Source organism: Vigna unguiculata, chromosome 11 (assembly GCF_037176805.1).
Source record: "Vigna unguiculata cultivar grain cowpea cultivar isolate G323 ecotype 2 chromosome 11, ASM3717680v1, whole genome shotgun sequence".
NCBI lineage: Eukaryota > Viridiplantae > Streptophyta > Magnoliopsida > Fabales > Fabaceae > Vigna > Vigna unguiculata.
This window is the reverse complement of record NC_140802.1, coordinates 41616936-41642182: the sequence shown is the minus strand read 5'-3', so window position 1 is coordinate 41642182 and position 25247 is coordinate 41616936. Positions and strand designations below refer to the sequence as shown.

The 25247-nt window shown below is 32.1% G+C and overlaps 1 protein-coding gene across 1 annotated transcript; it reads left to right on the top strand.

The window, feature by feature from the left end:
* The first annotated feature begins 1273 nt into the window (after window positions 1-1273).
* Window positions 1274-23298, top strand: RNL (RNAligase). Its single transcript, XM_028054441.2, has 27 exons — window positions 1274-1641; window positions 1792-2196; window positions 2935-2985; window positions 3118-3200; window positions 3611-3710; window positions 4026-4104; window positions 5123-5246; window positions 6217-6323; window positions 6792-6920; window positions 7206-7270; window positions 7534-7698; window positions 8103-8263; window positions 8395-8426; window positions 9512-9672; window positions 10855-10934; window positions 12727-12792; window positions 12948-13237; window positions 14935-15042; window positions 15324-15421; window positions 18817-18877; window positions 19494-19570; window positions 19661-19732; window positions 19812-19888; window positions 20923-21003; window positions 21664-21766; window positions 21872-22030; window positions 22615-23298. The coding sequence occupies exons 1-27, from the start codon at window positions 1486-1488 to the stop codon at window positions 23002-23004; spliced, it is 3480 nt and encodes a 1159-aa protein (XP_027910242.2). The 5' UTR covers window positions 1274-1485; the 3' UTR covers window positions 23005-23298.
* The last annotated feature ends 1949 nt before the right edge of the window (window positions 23299-25247 follow it).

Below are 25247 nucleotides of genomic sequence, written 5' to 3'. Positions count from 1 at the left end.
ATCCATGACTACGTTTATTTCTTTTTCAAAATTATCTTACAGTTAGTATTTCATTCATCATTTTTTTAAAAAACATATAATGAGATTAATGCTACGAGTACACATTAAGAAAATCGACAATTTTTCTAACAAGAAAGGATTAATTATCACAACAACATTAAGGGGAAATACATATAATTTGATATAATTTGATTTACCGTGTTTACTTTTTCTTACACTAAAAATATTCCTTAATCAATAGTCAAGTACTAGTCTTTTTATATATAGTAAATACTAACTTCTTTTAAGCATAAAGACTAATGATGTGTGAAGTATATTCATTTATTCTAAATATATACAAACATATATGAAAGAAATTTATCTATCTATCAACTATATTGATGCTAATGTTGATTACAACATTAATTAATTTAACCTAATATGTAATATAATCTATTATATGAAAACTAAGTTTATGACAAAGTTTAATATACATTTTTATGCAACAATTCACAGGATTTGTGTCCACCAACTCGTTTTTCCCCCTTCAGAAAAGAAACAATGCATATGGCTGTTTCTCACTATTTTTTTTACTACAATATATGTCATTACTTTGTTAATTTATGTCTCATTTTATATTCTTTAAAAATAGAAATCTAATATGTTAATATTAATGTTTTCTATATTATATTTATTTATAAGTATTTTAAAGAATAACATATCGAGATATACTAAATTATTATCATATAAGTATTTTCATTAATATATTCTATATAAAAAGTTAGCAACTAACATTAAGAAATAAGAACTGTGTTTTTTTCTATCATAAAAAACAACTACCATAATATCCATGCAACGATGGGGTTTAATGTAATCTATTTTTTTTTATGAACTCAGAATATTCTTTACTTTTTAATAAAAAATCATTAGTTTCTTAATGAGTCATCTGTCTCCATACCACATACCTCAGCAAAATATTTTTGTGTCTTTTATTCAACATTAACATTTTACGAATTTTATTTGTATTTATTGTTCAGAACGATTTAACAAGTTATTTTTTTAACAAAAGTTAGCTATATGATATACACAAACATGTTTATCATTGTGATCATTTTTACAAAAAAAAAACATTAATGAATACATTTATTATGTATTAATATCTACATTAATATATCGACATAAATTTAATTTTTCATAAATTAACTTGTAGTTTTTTTTATATAGTTTTTTATTTTTAACTGATTTATAAATTGATTTTAGTTCTTCTGAATTAATCGCTTAAACCACCCCATGGCATGCAGGGCGTGAAGCATTTGGCGTCGCACTTCAGCCAGACGCAGGAACCCCCACGTTACGTTAGTTCCCCCTTTACCCAGTCTCAGTTCCCGAAAGCGCCTCTTTGTCCTCCAACTATTCTCAATTTCATCTCATTCGTTAATCGCAATCGCAAACCTCACACACTCTCACACTCTCAGTATATATTTTTATATAACCGTCTTCACTTGAATGTCGGCACCGCAGAGATATCTCTGCACTCTCTCTCACGCCTTTCCTCGCTCTTCTTCTCTCTGCACCTTCAAATCTAGAACCTTCCTTTTCCTTCCCTTCGTTCGCTCTTACCTCACCCTAACTCCCTTGCTCTCACCAATGCCTCGCAATCAGGTACTATTCCTCCTCTGATTTCTTAATCCATCGCTTCCGTTCGATTCTCTTTGCTTTCATCGTCGAATTCCTACTTCTAAATTGAAATTCGGTGATCTTATGCTTTCTCGATCGAACGCGCTGAGTTTTCAATGGTTGAATGTTTTGCAGCGAACTGGCGCGCACATGGAGCGGCGATGGAAAGAGAAAGCCAAAACCGAGGCGCAGTTGTCGGCTACGGGAGACGTAGCTGCTGTAACTGCTGCGGAAACTGTTACTAATAAGATTGCTGGATTGAGTATTGGTGAGAACGGTGGGAAAACCGGTGCGCATGGTTCGGTTTGGAAACCTAAATCTTATGGAACTGCGAGTGGAGGCGCTGTTACTGAAGTGGAAAATGGAGCTGGAGTTGAGGCAAGTGTGGCTTCTGCGCAAAAGAATGGTGGAAGTGGTTTGAGTAAGATATTTCGAGGTAATCTGTTAGAGAAATTCAGTGTGAACAACTCCACGTACACACGTGCACAAATCAGAGCGACTTTCTATCCCAAATTTGAAAATGAAAAGTCGGATCAAGAGGTATATTCTTTCTGTCTCGCTTTTTTTTTTTTTTTTCCTGTTCTGAAATGTGTCTGTCATGTGATATCTACGCTTTTTGTTTGAAATGTGTTTAATTCTTAGCCTCCTTAAGTAAACATATTTTATTGATGTTTTGGAGAGATAGGAGTTTATGATACAGGGAGAGTGAAATAAAGTAAGAATTAATTCCACAAAATAACTGTTGATATAATAGATCAGTTGGAGATATGATCAATGTAGTTCCTATAAGGCGAAAACAATCTTCACCTAGATTGATTTTCACCTTTCAAGCTTAAGCTGATTTTGTAAATTTGAGTTCGTAATTCTCATATGGCCTCGAGTTTCGCTTTCTGTGGGGATATGTATTTATTTCTCGTGGCAAATTACTCTGCTCCATGTTAGCTGATATGGCACTCGATCCTTCCACATTTCCTAGAAGCAGAAGTTCTCTTTGGAATGAAGGAATTTGCAATGTTTTTATATCTTGACTCAGGCATGACATGATCCCAAGTTCCTAAAGGCTCCATGATGTGTTGTTAATTGATACGCTTAGTTTTAACTTCTTAGAAAAAATATTAGAGTAAATTACTTGCTTCTATCCGATCAGGTTTTAATATTTTTTGCCAGTGGGATAATAAATTGTTTTTCTGGATAAAGAGGTATTGTTTTCATTCCTGCAATTACCCATGTGTATATACATTAAAGACTGTTACTTGTATATATTCTGTATCGTTGTAGGTCCGGACCAGGATGATTGAGTTGGTAGCAAAAGGGTTGGCTACCTTAGAGGTTTGGCAATTATACTTCATGTTACATAAATTTATTTATTTAAGCTTTTACGGCTGATGAATACTAGCTGGATGGACTTTGATTTGATTGATTTACAGTGGTGGATTTAATTTTATTCACCTGCTTGTGCAGGTTTCACTTAAACACTCTGGCTCTCTTTTTATGTATGCGGGTCATGAGGGTGGAGCTTATGCAAAAAACAGTTTCGGAAACATGTATGATCAAGCCAGATCTCGTCTTCTTTATGTTTACCTTTTCATTTTGCTTATGGTTGAAATTTTCTTTTTTGCCTTTGATTGTGAATAATGGTCATGCAGTAATTTGGATCTTGTCTTTATTGGGAAATATGTATGGTCAAGACATATCATGCCTCCTTTATGTTTTCCTTTTCATTTAGCTTATGCTTGCTATTATTTTTTTCCTTTACTGTGAACAATGGTCATGCAGTAATTTATCTAATGGTGAAATGTTGTGGCATGAGAAAATTCTTCATTTGTACATAAATGATTTTCTAGGAGTATAATTGCAGTGGTTTTCCATATTTACGAATACATTTTACTTTATTGTCTTGTTTTATGTAGTTAATTTTGTTATTTATTGGTTATACCGCCTTTTCTTTGAGCAGATATACTGCTGTTGGTGTATTTGTTCTTGGACGGATGTTTCGTGAGGCATGGGGAACTGAAGCTTCAAAAAAGCAGGCTGAATTTAATAATTTTCTTGAGGTAAATCAAGAATAAAGAACAAAGAGGATTGGATTTAATAGCATGTATAGGATTCTATGGTAGTAGTATTTAGCAAGAGCATCTCCAAGATTATAACAAATTTAGAGGATTGAATTTTTTTCAGTTTTTAAATTTTGCTTTAGCATGTTCTAATAAATTTAGAGGATTGGACCTTTTAATTTATCTTCAAAATTCAGGGTGTCTTTGTTTAATATATTGTGACTTGAGGAGAATTTTTTAAAGCCACATTAATTGTAATATTTATTAGTGTTTTCCAGCTCATGAAATGAATGTTGTTGTTACCTTCTCTTTCAGAGAAACCACATGTGCATATCAATGGAACTGGTAACAGCTGTTCTTGGAGACCATGGACAGCGTCCCCAAGAAGATTATGGTAAAATTCTTTTACTTTATGAGCTCAGTTGAACAACTAGGTACAAATCTGAAAATACAATTCAGACTATTGCTTACTACAGACTGATTTTTACTGATCAGCCAAAATATTATGTATAAATTTTGGTCAATTATTCTGTTCATGGCTATGTCAGATCTCAGATATTGAATTGTAAGATATTATACCTATGTGTAGACTAGCTGTATGGTTATAAGTTATAGCTTCAATTGCAATTTTAGGCTTAATTATGTTTTAAGCCCTGATAAATTTGAATGTTTTCAATTGAGTTCTTATTAATTTTTTTTTGTCCATTGAGTATTCAAATTTTATATTTTTCAATTGATTACCCTTCGTTTAATTTTTATCACTAATTGGGTGACATGGCTATTATGTTGCCCTATCATCTTGCTTAGCCCTGTCGTCTTGCTTCTTTGTATCCATGTGTTAAGAAATGTGATATTTGGGATTAAAATAAAAAACAACATTGAAAGAATAAGAGTTACTCATCATTTTACATTAAACACAATATTGTTTTATATTAATAAAAAACCTCACATTTCTTAACACGTGAAGACAAAGAAGCAAAATGACGTGACAAGATAGCAATCACTTTACCCAATTAACGAAAAAAATTAAACCATAGGGACTCAATTGAAAAATATTAAAATTGAGTACTTATTAGACAGAAAAAAAGTTCACAAGGACGCAATTGAAAACATCCAAAGTTATTAAGGACTTAAAACTTAATTAAGCCTTTAAAATATGTAGTAGGGTGTAGTAATTGTACTTTGCATACACCTGATCTGTCTTTTAGATCTTTTAGTTATTGCTGTATCTTTCTGATTCACACTATTTGAAATTCAAAGTTCCTCCTGGACCAGGAGTTTAGAAGGGGGAGTGAAACTCTTGCCATAGGAAGCAAATAATGCTTCCAATTTCTACTATTCCTGCTCAAAGATTTATTTCATTTGGAGTTTTTCACGTGAAACATTCATGGTGTTCTTTTTAATCTGGGCAGCGGTAGTTACGGCAGTTACTGAACTGGGCAATGGAAAGCCAAAATTCTATTCAACTCCTGAGATAATAGCTTTCTGTCGAAAATGGCGCCTTCCAACAAATCATGTGTGGTTGTTTTCAACAAGGTGAACTTAAACTATTCTTTTTTATTAAAAAGATAGGATTTTCTTACTTGACATACTGCACATGATTTACTTGTATTTGTTTAAAATTTGGTTTTTAAAAATGGTCATATACTAAAGTAACTAGGGTTGAAGAAGTAGTGGACCAATTGTACTTATATTGATGCACCAAACTGTCTTCTAAATAAATACCTTTTATTTGTGAATTTATTATTTTGTGGTGGGTTAAAGAAGTTTTTGGTAGCTCCAAAATCGACCCATTAAAATAGTTACCTCCAATATTTTTCCAGTGTCTTTGATACTCAACATTTAATGAATATGTGAATTTGGTCCTGACAATTATTCTGGTACTTTTCAATTAATGGTGTTAAAAGGCCAATCTTAATAGTGTTACATATTAGCATACTTCCCAATATCTGACTAGGATGATTACATGTCAATATTATTAATCAAAGAGTTTAAGATTACTCTGAGGACCATATTTGCATATTTATTATGTTAGGTATTAAAAATACAGAATTTTTTTGGGTACTAATTTCAATATGGTCCAATTTTGTAGATACCAAAAACTTAGATTGGAGTGTGATGTATTTTTGGTATTCTTTGTAGAATCTTTTATATAAGTTTTGGACTTCAACTTCTCTGTTTATAATGGTAAACTTTGACTTAGAGCATTATTGGTGGTGTTCTAGCCATAATTACCTTAGGTTTAGTGTTATTATGAATGTTAGAAGTCAGACACATGTTTCTTGTGGTTCTTTTTCTTTGGTTGATTTTTTGTATATTCATTGTTATATCTAAGTATATTTTGAATAACCATATATGTTTGATGAACTAATTTATTAAGACTCTTCTATCTCTTGCTATTTCGAGTCCTACGACTTAACTTGGATTTTTATCATTAATATAATTTGGAGCCTTCAAAAATATGTGGAAATTTTGGTTTAACTATCATGGCTTTATGTAAATGTAGAAAATCAGCCACTTCTTTCTTTGCTGCATTTGATGCCTTATGTGAGGAGGGTACTGCAACGTCTGTATGCAAGGCTCTTGATGAAATTGCTGACATCTCTGTACCAGGTAAAAAATTTTAGCTTCACGTGGTTCATTTGGTAGACTAAGCATTTCTCACTCCCACATTTTTCTTACTTCTACCATAGGCAAACAATATCCTTCTGAAGTCAATTTTGGGTGGTTAGTTCTGCTTTCGTTTATGAACTGATATTCTACTTAAATTTGTTTTCTGAAGTTTGAATTTATTGAAATGTTTTGAAAGTGTATTTTCAACCTAACTCAATATCACAAATTTGGTTTATAAGGTGAGTTTTAATTTATATACTATAATTAGGTCATATTTCTAGTAAACACGGGATCTTTAACACATGGGTTTGTAGTTTATGTATTATTGTTTCAATTTCAGTCCACTTTGTTTTATTAATCTAAGTATTTCATTTTCTTTATTTTTTTGGTCTTTTGTGGAAAACCAAATTTCTGTATGAACTATTTGTTAAATTCACTACAAATGTACATATGTTTTGATAACTGCAGGTTCAAAAGACCATGTAAAGGCCCAAGGTGAAATTTTAGAAGGTCTTGTGGCTCGTCTTGTAAGTCATGATAGTTCAAACCATATAGAGAAAACTTTGAAAGAATTTCCACCTCCACCTGCTGATGGAGGTACGCCTATTTCTCTAAATATCACGTGCCTTTTACTCTGATTTTTGTAGTTGATGGCCTTGTTATTTTATGCCATGTCATATATTGTTGACAGTTGAGGGATGATTAGATATGCTAAAGCTTGAGATATTGGTACACGTAATAAGTAATAGGTTCAAGTGTGCCTATTCAAAGCAAAGTGAGATCTTTTTTCTAGGGTATAGTTTCAGATATTGAAACTCACAGTATTGGTCAAAGTATATATTGCAATTTAAAATAATATTTGTTTTATCCTTTCTCTTTCAGTGGCCCTTGATTTTGGACCAAGTCTAAGGGAAATATGTGCAGCAAATAGATACAATGAAAAACAGGTACAGAGTAAACTGTTTTACCTTAATTTGAAGTTGTCAATTGCAATTCATGGGGTAGACTTAAGGTTCTTCCAATGTAGTTATAGCACATTTCAATTCTAGCGAAGATAATGGTGAGACCCTGTCAAGCAGGAAATATGGGTTCAGCATTCCCTCTGTTCAGGGTGTTGAGTATCTCTAAAATGACAAGATTATATAGGAGCAGAAGTTAGAATATACAAATCCAGATAGACTTAAAGGTATTCTGATTTGGATGTTTGCAGCAAATAAAAGCACTTCTCGAGAGTGTTGGTAGTTCTTTTTGTCCTAGCCATTTGGATTGGTTTGGGACTGATGGTGCCGATTATCATTCAAGAAATGTGGACAGATCTGTTCTTTCAAAATTTTTACAAGCCCATCCTGCAGACTATTCAACTAAAAAGATGCAGGTCAGTTTAGACTTTCTTATATCATAACCTTACACTTGTAGTTATGCTAATTTCCACAAACTCCATGCATTCCATTTTGTTCTTGTACAAGTTTAAAGTTTGCATATCCTGATATTTAAACAACAAATATATCCTCAGTTCATTACTTAGTTCACAAATCTTCCTTTCTATAAATTATTTTTGTATAATGAAAGAAGTGTATAATAATAGTATTTTCCTCCTAGACTTGAATAGTTTTCAATCATCATTATTTTTCTCAATGCATGAATGAGAGGGCCTTCCAATTCTTATTTTGTGCTGAAATTTATTTTAATTTTGCAATGCTTACACCTTTTATAAATCCAATGCTTTATGGTCTTCCGTTTTTTCATTGCAATCATAGCTTTGATTTGATTTGGAATCAGGAAGTTGTTCGATTGATGAGGGAGAAACGCTACCCTGCTGCCTTCAAATGTTATCATAACTTCCACAAGGTTGATGGCATGTCAAGTGACAACGTTTTCTATAAAATGGTCATTCATGTACACAGTGATTCTGGTTTTCGGAGATACCAGAAAGATATGAGGTCTACTTTTTGATTTCTCCCTAATAAATCAGATATTTAATATTCTAAAAGAATTTCTATTTCAGCCTTTTCAACATTTTACGTGAAAAGTTTTACCTATTCATTTTGTTTTGAATGTTTGGCGTTTTCAGGCTTAAGCCAGGATTATGGCCATTATATCGAGGTAAATGCTTTATTTTCCGTTCAATTTTCTAATATCCTATTATTCATTATATAAATTTTAAGCTAATGTATGCATCTCCCTTTGAGCAACTGATGATTATACTTTTAATCATGGTTCCAATAATAAGTATTTACTGGTCTTTGGTATTTTGTTTAGGCCTTTAGTATTTGATAGCTGCTGTTGAGAGATGTAAATGATTGAATGGAAAATGTATATTGACAGTTTAATTTTTTGCATTATGGATCTTGAATTTTTAAATTGAAGTTAACTGACGTTGCTTAGTTAACTTTTTATTGTTAAAAATGTCAAAAGCACTAAACAAGTTTCATTCATCCAAATTTATTTAATTACTATGAAATTCAAAATATGGAAATCAAGGACATGTATTGATAATATGCTCTCCCAAGCAGCAATAGAGAAGTTGGAATAAATTATTAATCCTGTGGATAATTTTTGCGAACATATTATACCTTTGAATGCTTGATTTGAAAGAACATTTCAACTTTAGGTGCAAACTTAAATTATGAAATGGGGATATAGAGTGTATATTGTATTCATTATATATCAACTCTACCGATGAACTGAAGCTTGTGAAACAACACTGCATAACATTTTATATATGGCCAATTTATTCACAGTTTTATTTTGTTCGTATTTGGTGCTTTTTCTTTGGAAAGAAAACACCTGAAATAAGTGGCACCCCAAATTTACACAATATAAATTATTGTCTAGCAGCCTACTTCATACCAGAACCAGATCTTGATTTTTCCTGCTACACAGGGACAGAACATAACCTGATTTTTCTTTCTATACTGCTGTAATATTTTATCCATTACTTCTACCTCGCCTACATCCTAAAACTGAATCTTTACAACCCTTTTAACTATTCCAATGGATACATTCTCATAGGAGGAGAATGAAAATTTCTCTCTTATTGGAAATGCAACTCCAAGATCTAAATTTAATAAACTCTAGAACAGATTCAAGGTTGGGAACCCCATGATGGTCAATGGCATTACCAAATTTCTGTCATTTTTGTTATTCTTATTTATTCATACAAGTTTCTGACTCCTTAATTCTCCTAGGTTTTTTTGTTGATATAAATTTATTTAACGCAAACAAGGAGACAGCTGCTGAAATTTCTAGTAACAGTGTAAATGAAACTGGTAGCAACAGCGCTGGGGAAGATGACTTTGCTGACGAAGATGAAAATTTAATGGTCAAATTGAAATTTCTTACATATAAGGTATACATCCATTTTTGAAATATGAAATTAGATAATAATTAAATAATATTGTTATGTAATTATATGGTGATATTGTATCTCGTTGAACATATCTTATAACTACTTTTGGAGATTATAATATAATGTATCTGTTCTATCCTTTAATTTTAAACTTGTCAAGTGACAATGTAGTTTGTGTTTTTGGCTAAATTTGTTTTATATTTTATGTAATCCAATAGTCTTACAAAAATATCTCCTTAAGAGTGGGACACGAGAGAGAAGATGCAAAGCAATGATAATCTGTTGTGTGTTGGGCTGGAACTATTGGTGACTCCAACCCTTTACTTTACCCAAAACACCAACCTAAACACAGTCTCTCAGACAGGGCCCCCTTATATGCTTTAATATTTTGAATCAATGAAGCATCTCACTTTCTCTTTACGACTACCCTCACCAGCCTTCATTTTTCTGTCTCTGGAGTAGCTTTGAAATTATGTTATAAAATACTTCTCATTTCTTTGTGATATTATATTACTAAGATCGCCTCTTTGGTCAAGAATGATGTTTTATTAGACACTAACGGCCTTAACAAGGCTAACAAATCGAGATTGTAGTGCTGATTTTTGAATCATAAATCATAACTTGTGCTAAATTGTAAGATTGAAAGATAAAAATAGCTCCAAACATATATAGGTGATATATAGTGTTTAGCATTATAATTTTACACTAGAAATAGATAAAAAAACTACTTAAAACATAGGCCCATAAAACAAAGTTACTAGTTATATTTTAGTTTGTGAAGCCATTATTTCAGAAGGATGAAAATGAAGCAATGGAATAACCAAATAGAGTGAGAAATAAAGTGGTGAATAATCAAATTGGATAATATTTTATAAGTGACACTCCAATTCCTTTTCATTTAACAATTTAAGCTTGACGACTTTGCAATTTCTTGCGAGAATTGGTGGAAGAGAAGTATAAAAGAGAGAAAATAATGAATCACTGAATTGTGTGATTTGTATAGTGATACAAAAATTGTATGGATTTATTAATGCATTGTGAAGTTAAAAATCATTTGAGATTCACCTAATATAAATAGGAAGGTATCCAAATATATGTCCAATGGTAGGATTTGAATTGTGTATTTTAAGAATCTAATAACTATGTTTTATTCTTATTCTTACTTTTTATCTCTGCCCCCAGTTGCGAACATTCCTTATTCGAAATGGCTTGTCAATTCTGTTCAAAGAAGGCCCAGCTGCTTACAAGTCTTATTACCTCAGGTGAATTGTTTGTTGCTTGCACCAGGAACTGAAATCTAGTTTTTAGCAGACTTTTGGTTTGCTATATTTTCACAAGTTTACATCTGGATAACTGGCTAACTGCATATACTACTTCATAGATGTCTCCAGTTAAAAATTTCATGGTCCAGGTTTTAGATTGATGTGTTGTGTTGACATTTGGGCAGTTTGTTCATCAGCATCACTCTTTCTGCTGCATGAATGATGTGTTTGCTATGTGACTGTTCTACTAGGCCTAGGTTAGTTTTGTAAGCATGAACAGTGGATTCATAAGCAAACAACAACTTAATAGAAAGGGTTTTTAAATTTTTTGACTTTTGCACAACTGCCAAATTGGGATTGAATGATGTTAGTAGACTAATTCTTAATTTGATTTTTTCCTTTCTGCTACATAATGTAAGTACCTCATGATGTACCACCAAGGTTATCAAAATCAAGTCTTTTTTAGTAGAATTTCCTGATTTATGATCCTATATGCTTCAGGCGAGCCAAAATGGTTGCAGAAGTATTTCTACACTGGCAAGTGGTAACTTGAGCAGGCTCAAACTGAATCACATTTTCAAGGTCATGTTCGTGATTTCGATGAAAAGCCATCCTTTTACCAAAATGACTGTTTTGCCCTTTTTGAGAAACATTTTTAACTCGATTTAATAGACAAACCAGTTGATTTGAAAGCCATTGAAGGCTGAAGATTCCATTGAGAGCTGCTGATGAACCAACTCCATCTTTGTTTTTTTCTTCTCTTTGTTCATCTTTGTTATTAACAAATCATAGCCAAGGATATCAGCAGCATTGTTAAAGAGATAATCATGGTAATCTATTTCTGGTGATTTGGTTTCATTGTGTTTCTTTTTTGTGGCAATTTTGTTTTATTTTTGAATTTTTGGATTTGTTTACACATGGTTATATAGTAGTCATATGAAAAATGATGGTTAAGAATGTAGTTTGATAATACATTGTTAGAATTTGGGCAATTTTTGAAGGAATGGTGATCTATAGGGATTTCCAAAGCAATTGTCAAATTTTAATCTTGCTTTGTGGTCTTAATTTTATGATCTAATTGAGTTATTTGTGCTAGTTTTACCATATGATCTAATTGAGGCTAATTAGAGCAATTTGAAATAGTATATACTAGAGTGAGTAAAATATGTATTTTTATACTTATTCATTCTAAATATGAGCTATTTTTCTTTATTACGGAGTTCTAATATTGGATTATTGTTGTGTTACAAGCTACGATGCATGGATACAATACGCATATATATGAGATATATGTATTTCATATGCCGATACGTTTATTTTGAAAATAATAGGATATGATACATGATATATGTATATTGAAAAACATACAAAAATTCTTAAAAACATGATAAATATATGATTGTTATTGTTTGAATCCAAATTAAAATCATATGTATTAAACATTGTCAAGAGTAATATTGCTTTATAAATTAGATACTTCATTGATAAGTATCGATACATCATAGGTTACAAGTATTATGCTTCAAACATATTTTAATTATTGGAATTTTATTATTTTTTGTATTAGGTAAACTTGTAAATATGAGTTGAGTTTATAGTGTGACAAATTTACCCCCAACATATACCTTTTCTGGTTTTAACAAATCAAGGAAACAAAGCCTTTCTTGATCTTAAATCTATCCCTTCCTTCAATTACAAATTATCTTGCTATTTATCTATCTTTATGCTTGTCATCTAACGTTATGTAATCTGAATTAGATATTTTATTTGATTACTTCTTTTTACATTGTAGACAAATGAAAATTTGGGGAACCTCTCCAGCAAAGCAGAGAGAACTTAGCAAGATGCTTGATGAATGGTAGCTACTGAATCATTCCTCTTGATTTCCTCTAACTATGAGTTTGTACTTTCAGCTGAAGAGTCCTTTTCACTTTCCTTCTGCCTGCCTGTATTTTTCTTTTTCATACTTTTGTGGTGCATTTGGTGAGGATCTTTTCTTTTCTCTGCTTACAGGGCTGTATATATACGAAGGAAGTGTGGAAATAAGCAGCTGTCATCATCAACATATCTGAGTGAAGCGGAACCATTTCTTGAACAGTTTGCAAAACGTAGTCCACAGAACCAAGTTCTGATAGGTTCTGCTGGTAATTTAGTTAGAACTGAAGATTTCTTGGCTATTGTTGAGGGAGGCCAGGATGAAGAAGGTGATCTTGTGGAAGAGCGTGAGATAGCATTGCCAGGGCCTAATATCTCAGTCAAAGATACAGTTCCAAAATATGAAGGGTTGATTGTATTCTTTCCTGGTAAGTATTTTACTGTAAATGTAGTAATTCCCAACAATTAGATTTATATTTGCATGTTCATCATCTACAAAACCATTGAAGATCAGGAGAGCTTAAATTGAGTATTTAGAAGTACAAAAAGGTTTTAAATGTGAGCATTTAGAGTAGTTCACCATTTATGCTAAAGTTGGTGAGACAATTTAAATTGCCAGGAAGTACAAGGATTGGCTGCTTTTCTGTTTCTTGAACTCTTATTGTGGAAAGCAATTTCCAATTGGTGTTAGTGTTAAATATTGTTAAGATATCATTTGATATTACTAGTTACAGTATCTTGTGTTGGTTACAATATTATGAGTACTAGGCTTAGCTCATATTTTTCTAAATACATTACCCTACCTATGTGTATTTTCTACACAAGAGGAATTAATCTTATACCTAGTTTTTCCCTATTTTCAAATGGTATCTAGACCTAGGGTTTTTGGTAACCCCATATACTTTTTTTTGTCGCCACTGCAATCATTTTAGCAGCCACTGGAACTGTCGTTCAGATTGGCGACCTCACCAATCAAATTATCTGGGTCAGGTGACACGATGCCTACCTATCACTAAAGCTCCCAAGTGTCCCAAATTGTCTAGGTCAGGCCACCACAATGCCGATCCTGAAGCTCCCACGTGCCCTCACATGTCGCTCCTAGTCATGCACCTATCACCGCTTTATGCCACGCGTGGTGGCACGCATATGTGCTTGTTGACTTGATTGGAGAACTTTGTTTTTTAGGGTTTTTTTCTCTCCCTTTCATCTATGCCACATCTTCTACCAATGTTGTTACCCCTATTACTACCACTTTGTCTAATCTGTCAACCTATACTAATTATGTTAATGTGCAAGGTTAAAGTTCTTCATGTTATTGGCTTTACATGGACTTTCTGATGATTATTCCCATGTTAGTGATAAGATTTTGGGATCCACTATTGTCTCCAGTTTTACTTTTACTTGTTCTACCCTTTTGTGTGCCAAGTAAACCGATCAATGATATAACTGCTTTTGTTGAAGATTCCTCTGCTTTGGTATCTCAACATGGTGAGTGCAATGGCCGTTACAAGCTGGACAAAGTGCATTACAAGTATGAACACTATTACAAGCTAGGTCACAAGATTGTCCGGTGTTATGCCTTACATGGTCATCCACCTCGATCTGACCTCACCATTAATTAGTTGGTGTTTAATGGGAAAAAATCTGAAGTTGGCTTTTAAACAAATTAATACGTGGCCATGGGATATGGTAGAAGTAATGAGTTGTCCTGGAATTTAATGATCCCTTCTGCCACAATATCACTTCAAGAACTAGGATTTCGAGTTAACTTACAGTTCCAAGCCTTTTAGGCTTTATGTTTTTTGTTTGAGACTTTGAGAATTCAGTCAAAATAAAAGAAACTAAAGTTAACTGAAAATTTAAGCTATGGCTGTATATTTTGAATTGAATGAGTTTCAAGGAAACTTCAAATTTTTCTTATTGGTTATACTTTCTTTTAGTCAGGTTCACAGTGGAGGTTTTGCATTATTCTTTTCACTGAATATTGTAGCTGTATTTTGCACAATAGATTCCGGTGTTGATATAGTTTTTCATTAACTAACAGTTTCATTTAATAGCTGTATAGTCAAGTGTTTGATTTTTTGTGTTTAAGACTCATGCTGAAGGTATCTGACCATTCTTCCAGGGATACCTGGTTGTGCTAAGTCCTCCCTTTGCAAAGAATTGCTAAAGGCCGAAGGAGGACTAGGAGATGCTCGACCACTTCATAGTCTCATGGGTGACCTGATTAAAGGTAGTTTTTCTTCCAAATCTGTTTTTAATTGTGCTTAAATTGCGTAGGTTCTTAGCATGATTCATATCTATATTATATATATCCTATTGCTCCAGTGCTCTAATGTACAAAAGCTATAAATATTTGTAGAATTACTATCTGTTAAATTTTACAATTAACTGCTTAAGCAGTGATAGATACCTTAAATTGGGTTTCTTAAAGCATGCGATTCTAGAATGAACATATGTTTATCAGGTTAGTTCTGCTCAGAACTAACATGGAGTATTGTGGAGTATGGACAGGAAAATATTGGCAGAAAGTGGCTGAAGAGCGCAGAAAGAAACCAAATTCGATAATGCTTGCTGACAAGAATGCCCCAAATGAAGAAGTTTGGAAACTGGTTAGTGTTTAAACTAATTTCATTATGGCTTATTGAATTTATTTCTTCGGTCTCCCTATTTGTTTCTCTTTTGACTTTTGTCCCCTTTTGTTAAATAGGATTTGGTTTAGTATTTTTCGATGGTAAAAGTGACACATTTAATAATTAATCAGTTTCTCTTCCTTGTAGTGTTTTCAATTTACATGATGAAACAAAATAAAATAAGAATTATGTTTGATATAAAATCCTTAAAAAGTATTTCACTGATTTGAAATTCAATTTTCCATTCACTAAAATCTTATGGCGGGTGGTATTTTTTTTTTCATCTTAGATGGCTGGGATATTGTGTAAATAGGCGTCTTTGCTTCAGAGAGTCATATTACTTCCCGAAAATCATATTTCTAGGAATATTATTCCTTGGAGTATATTTAAAAAGGTGTTTGGTTATATATGATTATTTCCAGCTATATTTTCTAAAATTCAAAATAATTTAAATAAAAATGAAATTTATAAATGTAAGAATTAAATAACTTCCCATATTTAGGGTGAGCAAAATCAACTGAAAATCAACTGAACTGCACTATTAGAAATTGTAGTGAACCAGTTTCTCTGAACTGAACTTAAGATTAGTTTAGATGGACTGAACTGAACTATTTTTATTAAACTGTAGTGAACTAAGCTGCGGTGAGCTACTTTTTGTTGTACAATTTTTTTTTATTAGATTTCCTTTTCAATTATTTTATAAGAAGCTTGGTTTTCACCAATGGGAGTTGCATAGTTAAAATTGTTATAAGAAGTTGTACTTAAAATTAATAAAACAATTTTTTATAACAAAAAGGAAAGCAAATATGAAATGAATTGTAAAAAGAAAAAAAAAATACAAATAGGTGTAATAAATTCTTTAATGAAAATACTATTATTGCTAAAAGTTTTTTACAAAAGCATATCTACCCATCAATCTAAAAACTGTAAAGAAACTGGATGGATTCATGATTTAACAACTTTTCTAGGATAGGACGTGATTGAAGGTAAAAGGGAAATAAAAGTTATAGTTCAGTTTAGTTAGTGAGTAGTTAACTAATAGAAGTTCAGTTTTTTAAAACTGAACTGTAAAACAGTACTATTCAACTTTTATTATAAATAGTTCAATTTTGTTGAGTATAATACAATGCAATTAAGGATGATAATGGGTTGGGTCGGGTACCCGACCCGCACCAACCTTGTTTACTTGTTGGATACCCGCATAAAAAAATCTGTGGATTTTTTTCAATCCGCTAGTACATGGTGGATATCGTGGATATTTTAAAACACAAATTAAATTGTAAATATTAAAATTTAAAACAATATTGAATAAACTGAAATTATGTGATTGAATAATAAATCATTCATGACATAAAGCATTATAGATGAATCTGAAACATTCAACACGTTGGGGAAGATTGGCTCAACCACATCAAGGTGGTGCAGGACACCAATGGAACAATTGGAATAGTTTAATAAATGGTAATGAATGCAATTTAAAGCAACTCTCTCTACTCTTTAAAGTGCAGTATTAGGAGAAAAAGCTTATTAGTCAAAATCTATATTGCCTAAAATAGAGCTCTCCAAATCGTAAATCTACAACTCGAAATCAAATTTTCGAAACCAAAAGAAATGGCAGAAGCACCATTTTTCCACCGCCCACCCTCTATGCCAAATAATCCAATCTAGCCATGCTTTTTATTGTCATGTACTTGCTGAAGCTAATAATTTCTACCCGTATATTTTAGTCCTGTCAAATTCCAAACCCTTAATCTTGTTCTATTAATTTGTTTAATACATTATACTATATTTTTATAAATATGTGAATATAATATTAGACAAAAACTTATTAGTCGAATCAAAGAAGTTATTGGAAGGCGTAAATCACCCGCAAGCCATTGTAATCTCATTTTTTTAACGGGTGACGGGTACCAACGGATACGGTATTAAAATATCCGTAGGTACCAACTATCCGCTGCGAATTTTATCCGTAAATACTCTCGAGCACGGGTATTTTTACCATTCCTGGGTGTAGTTAACTATAGTTCATTGCAGTTAGATTAATTTTGCCCACCACTACCCATATTTCCTTTGGAATTCCACTTTCCCGCCCCTTCATCATTGGAATGAAAACTGTGTAGAAGAATGGGAATATAAGTTTCCTGGAAATAAAGTTATCTGAGAGTCACTGCTGGTAACCGTCTAACACACATGGGAATCAGTATTCCTTCTTCATATTTCCAGGAATAGAGGATGACTGAAACAAGTATGTCATATGGGCTTGTTTAGATAAACTTATTTGAAAAGAAAAAAAAAAAAAAAAGAATTTTCTCCAGAAGTTAAAATCAAACTTATGCATTAACTAATTTGTAGATATATTTACAGTAGTTTTCGTAAAAGTTTATTTTAACCTGTCAAAAAGCTAATTCAGATTTTTATTTCATTTTTTCTTATTTTATTCTCCTATAAGTGCTCATGGAGAAATTTATTTAAATAGATCCTGCAATGAGATAACTCCTTTAAGGAAAATGATGTGTGCAGGCAGATGATTAAAACTGCACAAATATAAATGCTAAAAAAAAGTCAAAATTAAAGACATACTCATTATCAATAATCAAATGTTATAGTCTAAAACACAAGGAGGGAGAACACAGGGATGCAAATTTGGCAAAAACAGAGCAGAGAGCCATGAAATGATTGTGGGAAAGTTAGAGTGCTATACATCAATGAAGAGGGAACCAGCAAGGCCAGACGAGTTGGGTTGCCAGAAAATAGCTCGGTCTGTCTAAGAAAGATGTTGAGGTACCTGAAAATAAATCCTTTTCGTAAAGCTCAAAACAGAGTCTGCTATAAATGAAACTAATCAAGTGAGATGGGCTTCAACCCTAAGAGGCTTCATTTACCATAAGAGTAGGTATCAAGGGATTCTCCTTCGTCACCCAAAATTGGGTGGTAAACCACTGAAAACATGGTCAAAGTATGTTTTTGTAGGCTGCACTGACTACAGCAGCAAAACAATGTGATGCACAGGCCGTAGTGGGAATTGCCTCAACAGGGTATAGCGACATAATAGCAGCTGAAATCATTATTGACTACTATGTATAAACGCATAATATTTTTAAATATCTTCTTCAATCAACATTACAGCCAAAAAGAAAGTTTAGGGGGATGGAAGTTGCCTCCGTCCAAGGTTAGAGCATGATGCTGCAAGGGATATAAAGTGTTACTTCTAGAATTATAGTAATACTTTGTTTAGAGAGAACTCACTTGTTTTTTTCTTCTTTTTTGGTCCATTAGTCTACATCTGGAAGCATTATTGTCTTGCTATCAAATTTGTATCATTTTCTTATAATAATTTCTATAAATTAACCTAGTCACACTTGTTAAACATATAGATAGAAGACATGTGTCACAAAACCAGGGCATCTGCGGTACCAGTTGTAGCTGAATCTGAAGGTAATGTTTGTTGTCAGTTCTGAATTCTTTGTATTGACTAGTCTTTTAATATTTGCTAAATATTCTTAGATAACTTGACCTGAGAGAAAAGAGAGAATATGAACAATGAAGTGTGTACAAGATAGCTATTTATAGGAGTCATGTTTCTGTTAATACTAACAGAAACTTACAGCCTGTACATAAGAAAACTATATCACTACTGTACGATACAAACTGATTTAAAACTATATCAACTATCAGCTACTGTATGCAAACAAATATATAAGGAACAGCATGTCTTTTTCACATCATAACTTTGAAAGATTTTGCTTGATATGCTTTAGTCCCTTATAACTTGCTCAATTTTTATTTTGGTAAAAATTGGGAAAAACAAAAGTTAGATGATACGATCTGGCTTGGTAGCACAAGGACAGTTGTGTCATGTTTCTTGGTGGTAAAATCTTGACTTATTTTTAGCTTCATATTCTCATATTCTGTTTCCCGGTAGTGAAGAGGTTGACTTATTTTCTGTTTCCCGGCAGTGAAGAACTTGACTTATTTTCTGTTTCCCGGTAGGTTCATATTCTCATATTCTGTTTCATTTTAGTAGCATTCATCTCTCTATTTTAATGTGCAGGAACCTATTCAAATCCTTTTTCTCTTGATGCATTAGCTATTTTCATGTTTCGTGTGCTTCAACGAGTCAATCATCCGGTATTTATTTCTTTTGCTTTGCTGGATATATTTTCCATAAAGTTTTATTGCCTACCAATGACTTTATTTAATCATTTCAAATTTCTCAAGGGAAATCTTGACAAAGCATCTCCAAATGCTGGCTATGTGCTGCTAATGTTTTATCATCTTTATGAGGGCAGGGTACAGTGCTTCTTTTTATGGTTACTCCAATTTCTTTATATTTTTGTATTTCCTAGACTGAACTTTCCAATATTTTCAGAGCCGTAAAGAGTTTGAGGGTGAATTAATTGAGCGTTTCGGGTCACTTGTCAAGATGCCACTATTGAAATCTGATAGGTACTATCATGTTATCATTATCCATTCACTGGTGTCAATATTTTTTCTGTATTTTCTTTTCTATCATTGTTATAGATTTCTCATTGACTAGTAATATAACAAAATTATAATATATATATATATATATATATATATATATATATATATATAAGTGGGTATGAATCTTTCAAGTTAGTTTTATGAGATTGAGTTAGATTTAAATTTAATTTTTTTAAGATGGTATCAAAGCAATTTAGAGTCTATCCTAGTCAAGTTTGTTGGGTTTATCTTTTCACTTATTATTGGGTTCCCCCTAGTTCAACCCTCGAGATGTCCAATTCTTAGTTTGAGGGAGTGTGTCGGACATCCCACATTGACTAGAAATATGTTTAAATTATGATATATAATAAGCGAAAACTTCGTCTTTCAAGCTGGCTGCACTTAGTAATTTTTATTTTTTTTTGTATTTTCCATTTTTTATACAATTTAAACCCAACTTAGTTACCATGATGAACTGTGCAGTATAGGCTGGCTATGTGGGCTTTTGGAGGAGTATTTATTAGTTTTCCAAATTTCAAATGTTTTTCACTGTTTGCTTTCACTTATATTGACTGTCCAAATATAATAGTTCTCTTCATTAAAATTAGAATGATAGATAGAGAATTTTGAAAGACATTTTCACCACAATTGCTCAAAAAATAAATCACCCAATATAGTATTTGCACTCAATGAGGAATTTACCTGAAGCTCTTGATACCATTCTTGGACATATGATGTAAAATAAAAACATAGAAATAGCGGAACTTGCAGAGAAATTACGGAGATTAAAGAAGTGGAGGAAAAAACAGTTCTAGTATGGTAACACGGAACATTTTCTTTTAACATCTGTGTTGAACTAACTTATTCCTGCTTTTGCGGATAACTCACTGTTGTTATGGGATACCTTGAATTGTATCCATCATTATTTAGGAATAGGAAGCTTACTAGGACTCTGAAGCAGATTGAATTCAATTATTCTCTTAATAACATTTTATTTGTATTTTCTCAATGTGCAGGAACCCCCTTCCTAACCCAGTGCAGTCCATTTTGGAGGAAGGAATTGATTTATATAAACTTCACACTAAGAGACATGGAAGGTCAATTTTAACATATTTTACTTGCATGCTTGAAAATTATTACACTATTTTTTTTATTTGAGATGTTTAAGTGTGTAGTGGATGCACTATCTGCTACAATAACCGTCAATAGGATTTATGACCTTTTTTCATCTGTGTTATGTGTATTTTTGGATGTAATATGATTGAAATGCGTAGAAACTGCAGTAAAAGTGAAAGAACACCTACCCGTGAATCCGCCACCACCAGAGCTTCAGAAATTTTCAGCGCCTCACTCTTTCAAGTTCTGAAATTTCTTTAAGATGCAGAAAATGTTTTTTTCTTGCTTGTGTTTTAAGATAAAACTGTAATCTCATATCTTTAATTCAACTATTGGTCAAACTTCATTTTGAATTGTCAAGTCTTGAGATTTCCTCTATTGATTATGGGAAGGTCTTTGCCCTAGGCTGCATATAGTATATCCTCACCCATGTCCCCCTCCAACAATCATGTGCTGCAACGCACTGGAATTTTTCTATCCCATGATGTTCACTTAGCTGTCAATGAAGTATGAATGATTTGTGATATCTGTTATCTTGATTGTTTGACAACAATATTTCAACTGGCTTGTGTTTACTCTATTTAACCTCTCTCTGGTGTAAATCGAGAAGCTGACAATCATACTGATCATTAATCTGATAGATTAGAGTCTACCAAAGGATCTTATGCAAAAGAATGGATAAAATGGGAGAAACAGTTACGGGATATTCTTTGTGGAAATGCTGAGTATTTTAATTCTATTCAGGTTAGTAAATCTAGCCTTTTCTCCCATTTCTTTTTGTCCACTGTTATCAGTATTCAGCATTTTAATAACATTTTAGTGCTATTAATTTCCTCAAAACGTCTGCAGGTTCCATTTGAGTTTGCTGTCAAGCAAGTGTTGGAACAGTTGAGAAACGTTGCGAAGGGAGATTACACACCACCAGATACTGAAAAAAGGAAATTTGGTACCATTGTTTTTGCTGCTCTCACCGTGCCAGTTACTGAAATTAAAGGCGCCCTCAATAAAGTAATGGAAATATTTACTCTTCTAGTTGCATTTTGTTATATATACTCAAACTAACTTATTTCTGCTCAGTATAATTGTTGATTTGTAATTGTAATTATAAGGGCATTGAAGAGACACAACCTGAATGAGAAAGCAAATGATATTTAAAAATAAGGAGAATAAAGTTTTTTTTTTGGGTGAAGGTGGAGATTCTGAACAAGCAGAAAATTACCTGTATATTTTCTTTTAGTGGCAGTATAATTAACTGGTTTTTATCTATCAATCCTATCTTATTAATTCCAACAGTCAAGAGACTTGACAAGTGTGAGTAATTTTGTTATCTAATTTTTTGCCGTGATCTGCAAGGGAAGTGATAGGATGGCAGGCAGCTATAAAAAGGCTTCCTAAATCCCGTTTATTTTTCCTGATGGAGAGATATTAGTCTTACCTTGTATCGGGGAAGAGGCTTTGTTACTTTGTTCAGTAGTTCCATTAATTGGAAGATGCTTTGTTCCCTTGTGTATCCAAAGAGTTTTTGACATTCGTGTATATTTATACTAGTTTGAAGAAACAGTATCTGATGCAGTAATATGTATATAATGCAGTTGGCCGAGAGTAATCCCAAGATTGACGCATGGCTTAAAGACAAAAATCTCGAGAACCTTAATCGAGCTCATGTGACTCTTGCCCACAAGAAAAGTCACGGCATCAAAGCTGTAGCTGATTATGGTATCTATCTTAATAAAAAGGTTCCGGTGGAGTTGGCAGCACTACTCTTCTCAGATAAAATAGCTGCGTTGGAAGCTTTTCCCGGCTCAGTAGAAGGTGAGAAGATAATCTCAAAAAATCCGTGGGCTCACATAACTTTATGGACTGCTGAAGGTGTTGCACCCAAGGAGGCCAACATGTTACCGCAGTTGTTTGCAGCGGGGAAAGCAACTCGAATTGACTTCAATCCTCCCATCATTTTATCTGGCACAGTTGATTTTTATTGAGTTCTTACTATTTCTAAAATAAAACCAACTGAAATGAAGAAGCTTGTCATGTGCTTTCGTTTGTCTATTTCTTTATTTCCTTAACAATATCATACACTTTGCTCAAGGCATACAAGTTAGATCCAATGTTCAGGGAAGATGATGGAGAAATTTTTGTAGGAGTTAGCATTTTCTCCTGAGAAATCGTGTATATATAGGCTGTTTAGAAAGTGGAGTATGGTTTCTGGAGTTTTCTGGCCGAACTTTCACCATATCAGGTGCGATAGAATTCTCTTCCTTGTTTACTTGCTTAAATTTTGCGCTCTTTTCTTATCCATTCTCCTTGTGGTTACAAGTTTTTTTCTTTTAAGATGTCAATGAAGCATTCATTACTGTCTCTTGTGGATTTCCAGTGGAATTATTTCAAGAAATCAAATTTTAAAGCTTTGCATGAGTTCAGAGTTCGCTTTGATTGCAGATCCTCTGCTGCCTCTGCAGCTCAAAATCTTTCTTTGTTAACTTTCATTGTAATACTTAATCAATGATCCAGGTTTTGCAGTATAGTGGCTGTCGTAAATTTTGGCTGCAGAGAATCCAAATTTTGGAAGGGCAGCAACTGAAATCATCATAATTTCCCTTCAGTATTCAACTTATTTATTAAGCAAAAACGTAACGAAATAATATTGACACTTAATGGTGGGAAAACTTTAATATAAAATATATACTTATACCAACAAAATAATGTGAATGTAAAAAATATAATAATAAAGTACGTTCCATTTACGGATTAGTTTTTACAAGTTGTTTCGTTATATTTTAAAAAAGAAAAATGTGATTTTCACATTCTGTACTATTTACAGTGGATTTCTACAGCGATTTGCATTTACTGCAAAATTAATGCACCAATATTGAAGGTTGCAAATGATATTTCAACAATGTTACTGTATAAAGCAATTGGAATTTCTATGGATCCCCACAACAATAATAATAGTTGCGTAAGTTCCTCTTTAATATTGCAACAAGAATTCTACGTAAGTGTTTTGCTAAAGTTTTTAATAATGACAAGGATATTTTTAATAAGTTTTTGCAATTTTTTTCAAAAGGTTAAGTTTTTTTCAACAAGTTTTCAATAATCTTTTCTATTTTACGTAATTTCATCAATTTTTAATTAATTTTTTTTCATGGAAATTGCAATATATTTAATCTTTTTTTAACTTGCTATTTACCTTGATTTGGATCAAATCAATTATTTAAAAAAAATCTTTAAAATTTTAAGTGCTTGAAATAAATGTGTATTGTATAACGCTATGTACAGTTAATTTTAGATGCCTAAAACAGAAAACTACTATCAATTTTCATAAGAACGAAATAAAGGCAATACCCCGCTCTTAAAATCCCCCAAAACAGATTTACTATTAAATATCATAATAACTAAAAATGAGAAATGGGTATTTGTAAACTCAAATTTATTTTATATTATTATTATTATTATTAACATTAGAATTTAGTTCTCATATGATATATTTGGTTTTTTGTTGTCCATGAGAAAAAAATGGTTTGCTTTCTTAGTTTATTTTATCCGTTGCAATTAATTTAATGAGGTCAACATTATCACATGTTGCATCATTAAAATTAAATTAATAAATAATTGTATCATCAAGAGTATTATATAAATCAATTATTTTATTAAAGAATTCTACATGTAATACATTAGTAGGACAAAGTAAAACTAATATATATGCAAGAATTAAAAATAATAAATGATACATTTGTATGGACTAAAGTAAATTAAATAACTCATTTGTAGATTTAAAAGTAAAAATAACTGAATAATTGAATTAATTTAAATACCAGATTGATTGATAAATAAAGATAATTAACGTTGAAGAAAGATAAATTTGAGTGCCATCAATATGTTTTCTTAAATATGACTACTTAGTATGACATTAATTTAAAAGATATCTTATATGCAATATCTGTTTTCTCACTTAAACTTTCTCTACATTAATATTCGTTGTTCAACAAGTGCGTTTAAGTATGTTGGATCCTAATCACTCGTTTGGTTTAGAATAAACATAAGATCAATCTATTTAGATTTCAAATAATTTTTTGAAATAATTACGTATTTAAGAAGCAAACAGAATTTTCTTATTGAAATAAGAAAAAATAAGTAAATTAGGCAAATAGATAAAAAAAATAGAAATGCAATTATTTTCTTAAATAAACAGATTTAGGAAATTAAACTCCGACAAACTAGTCTTAAC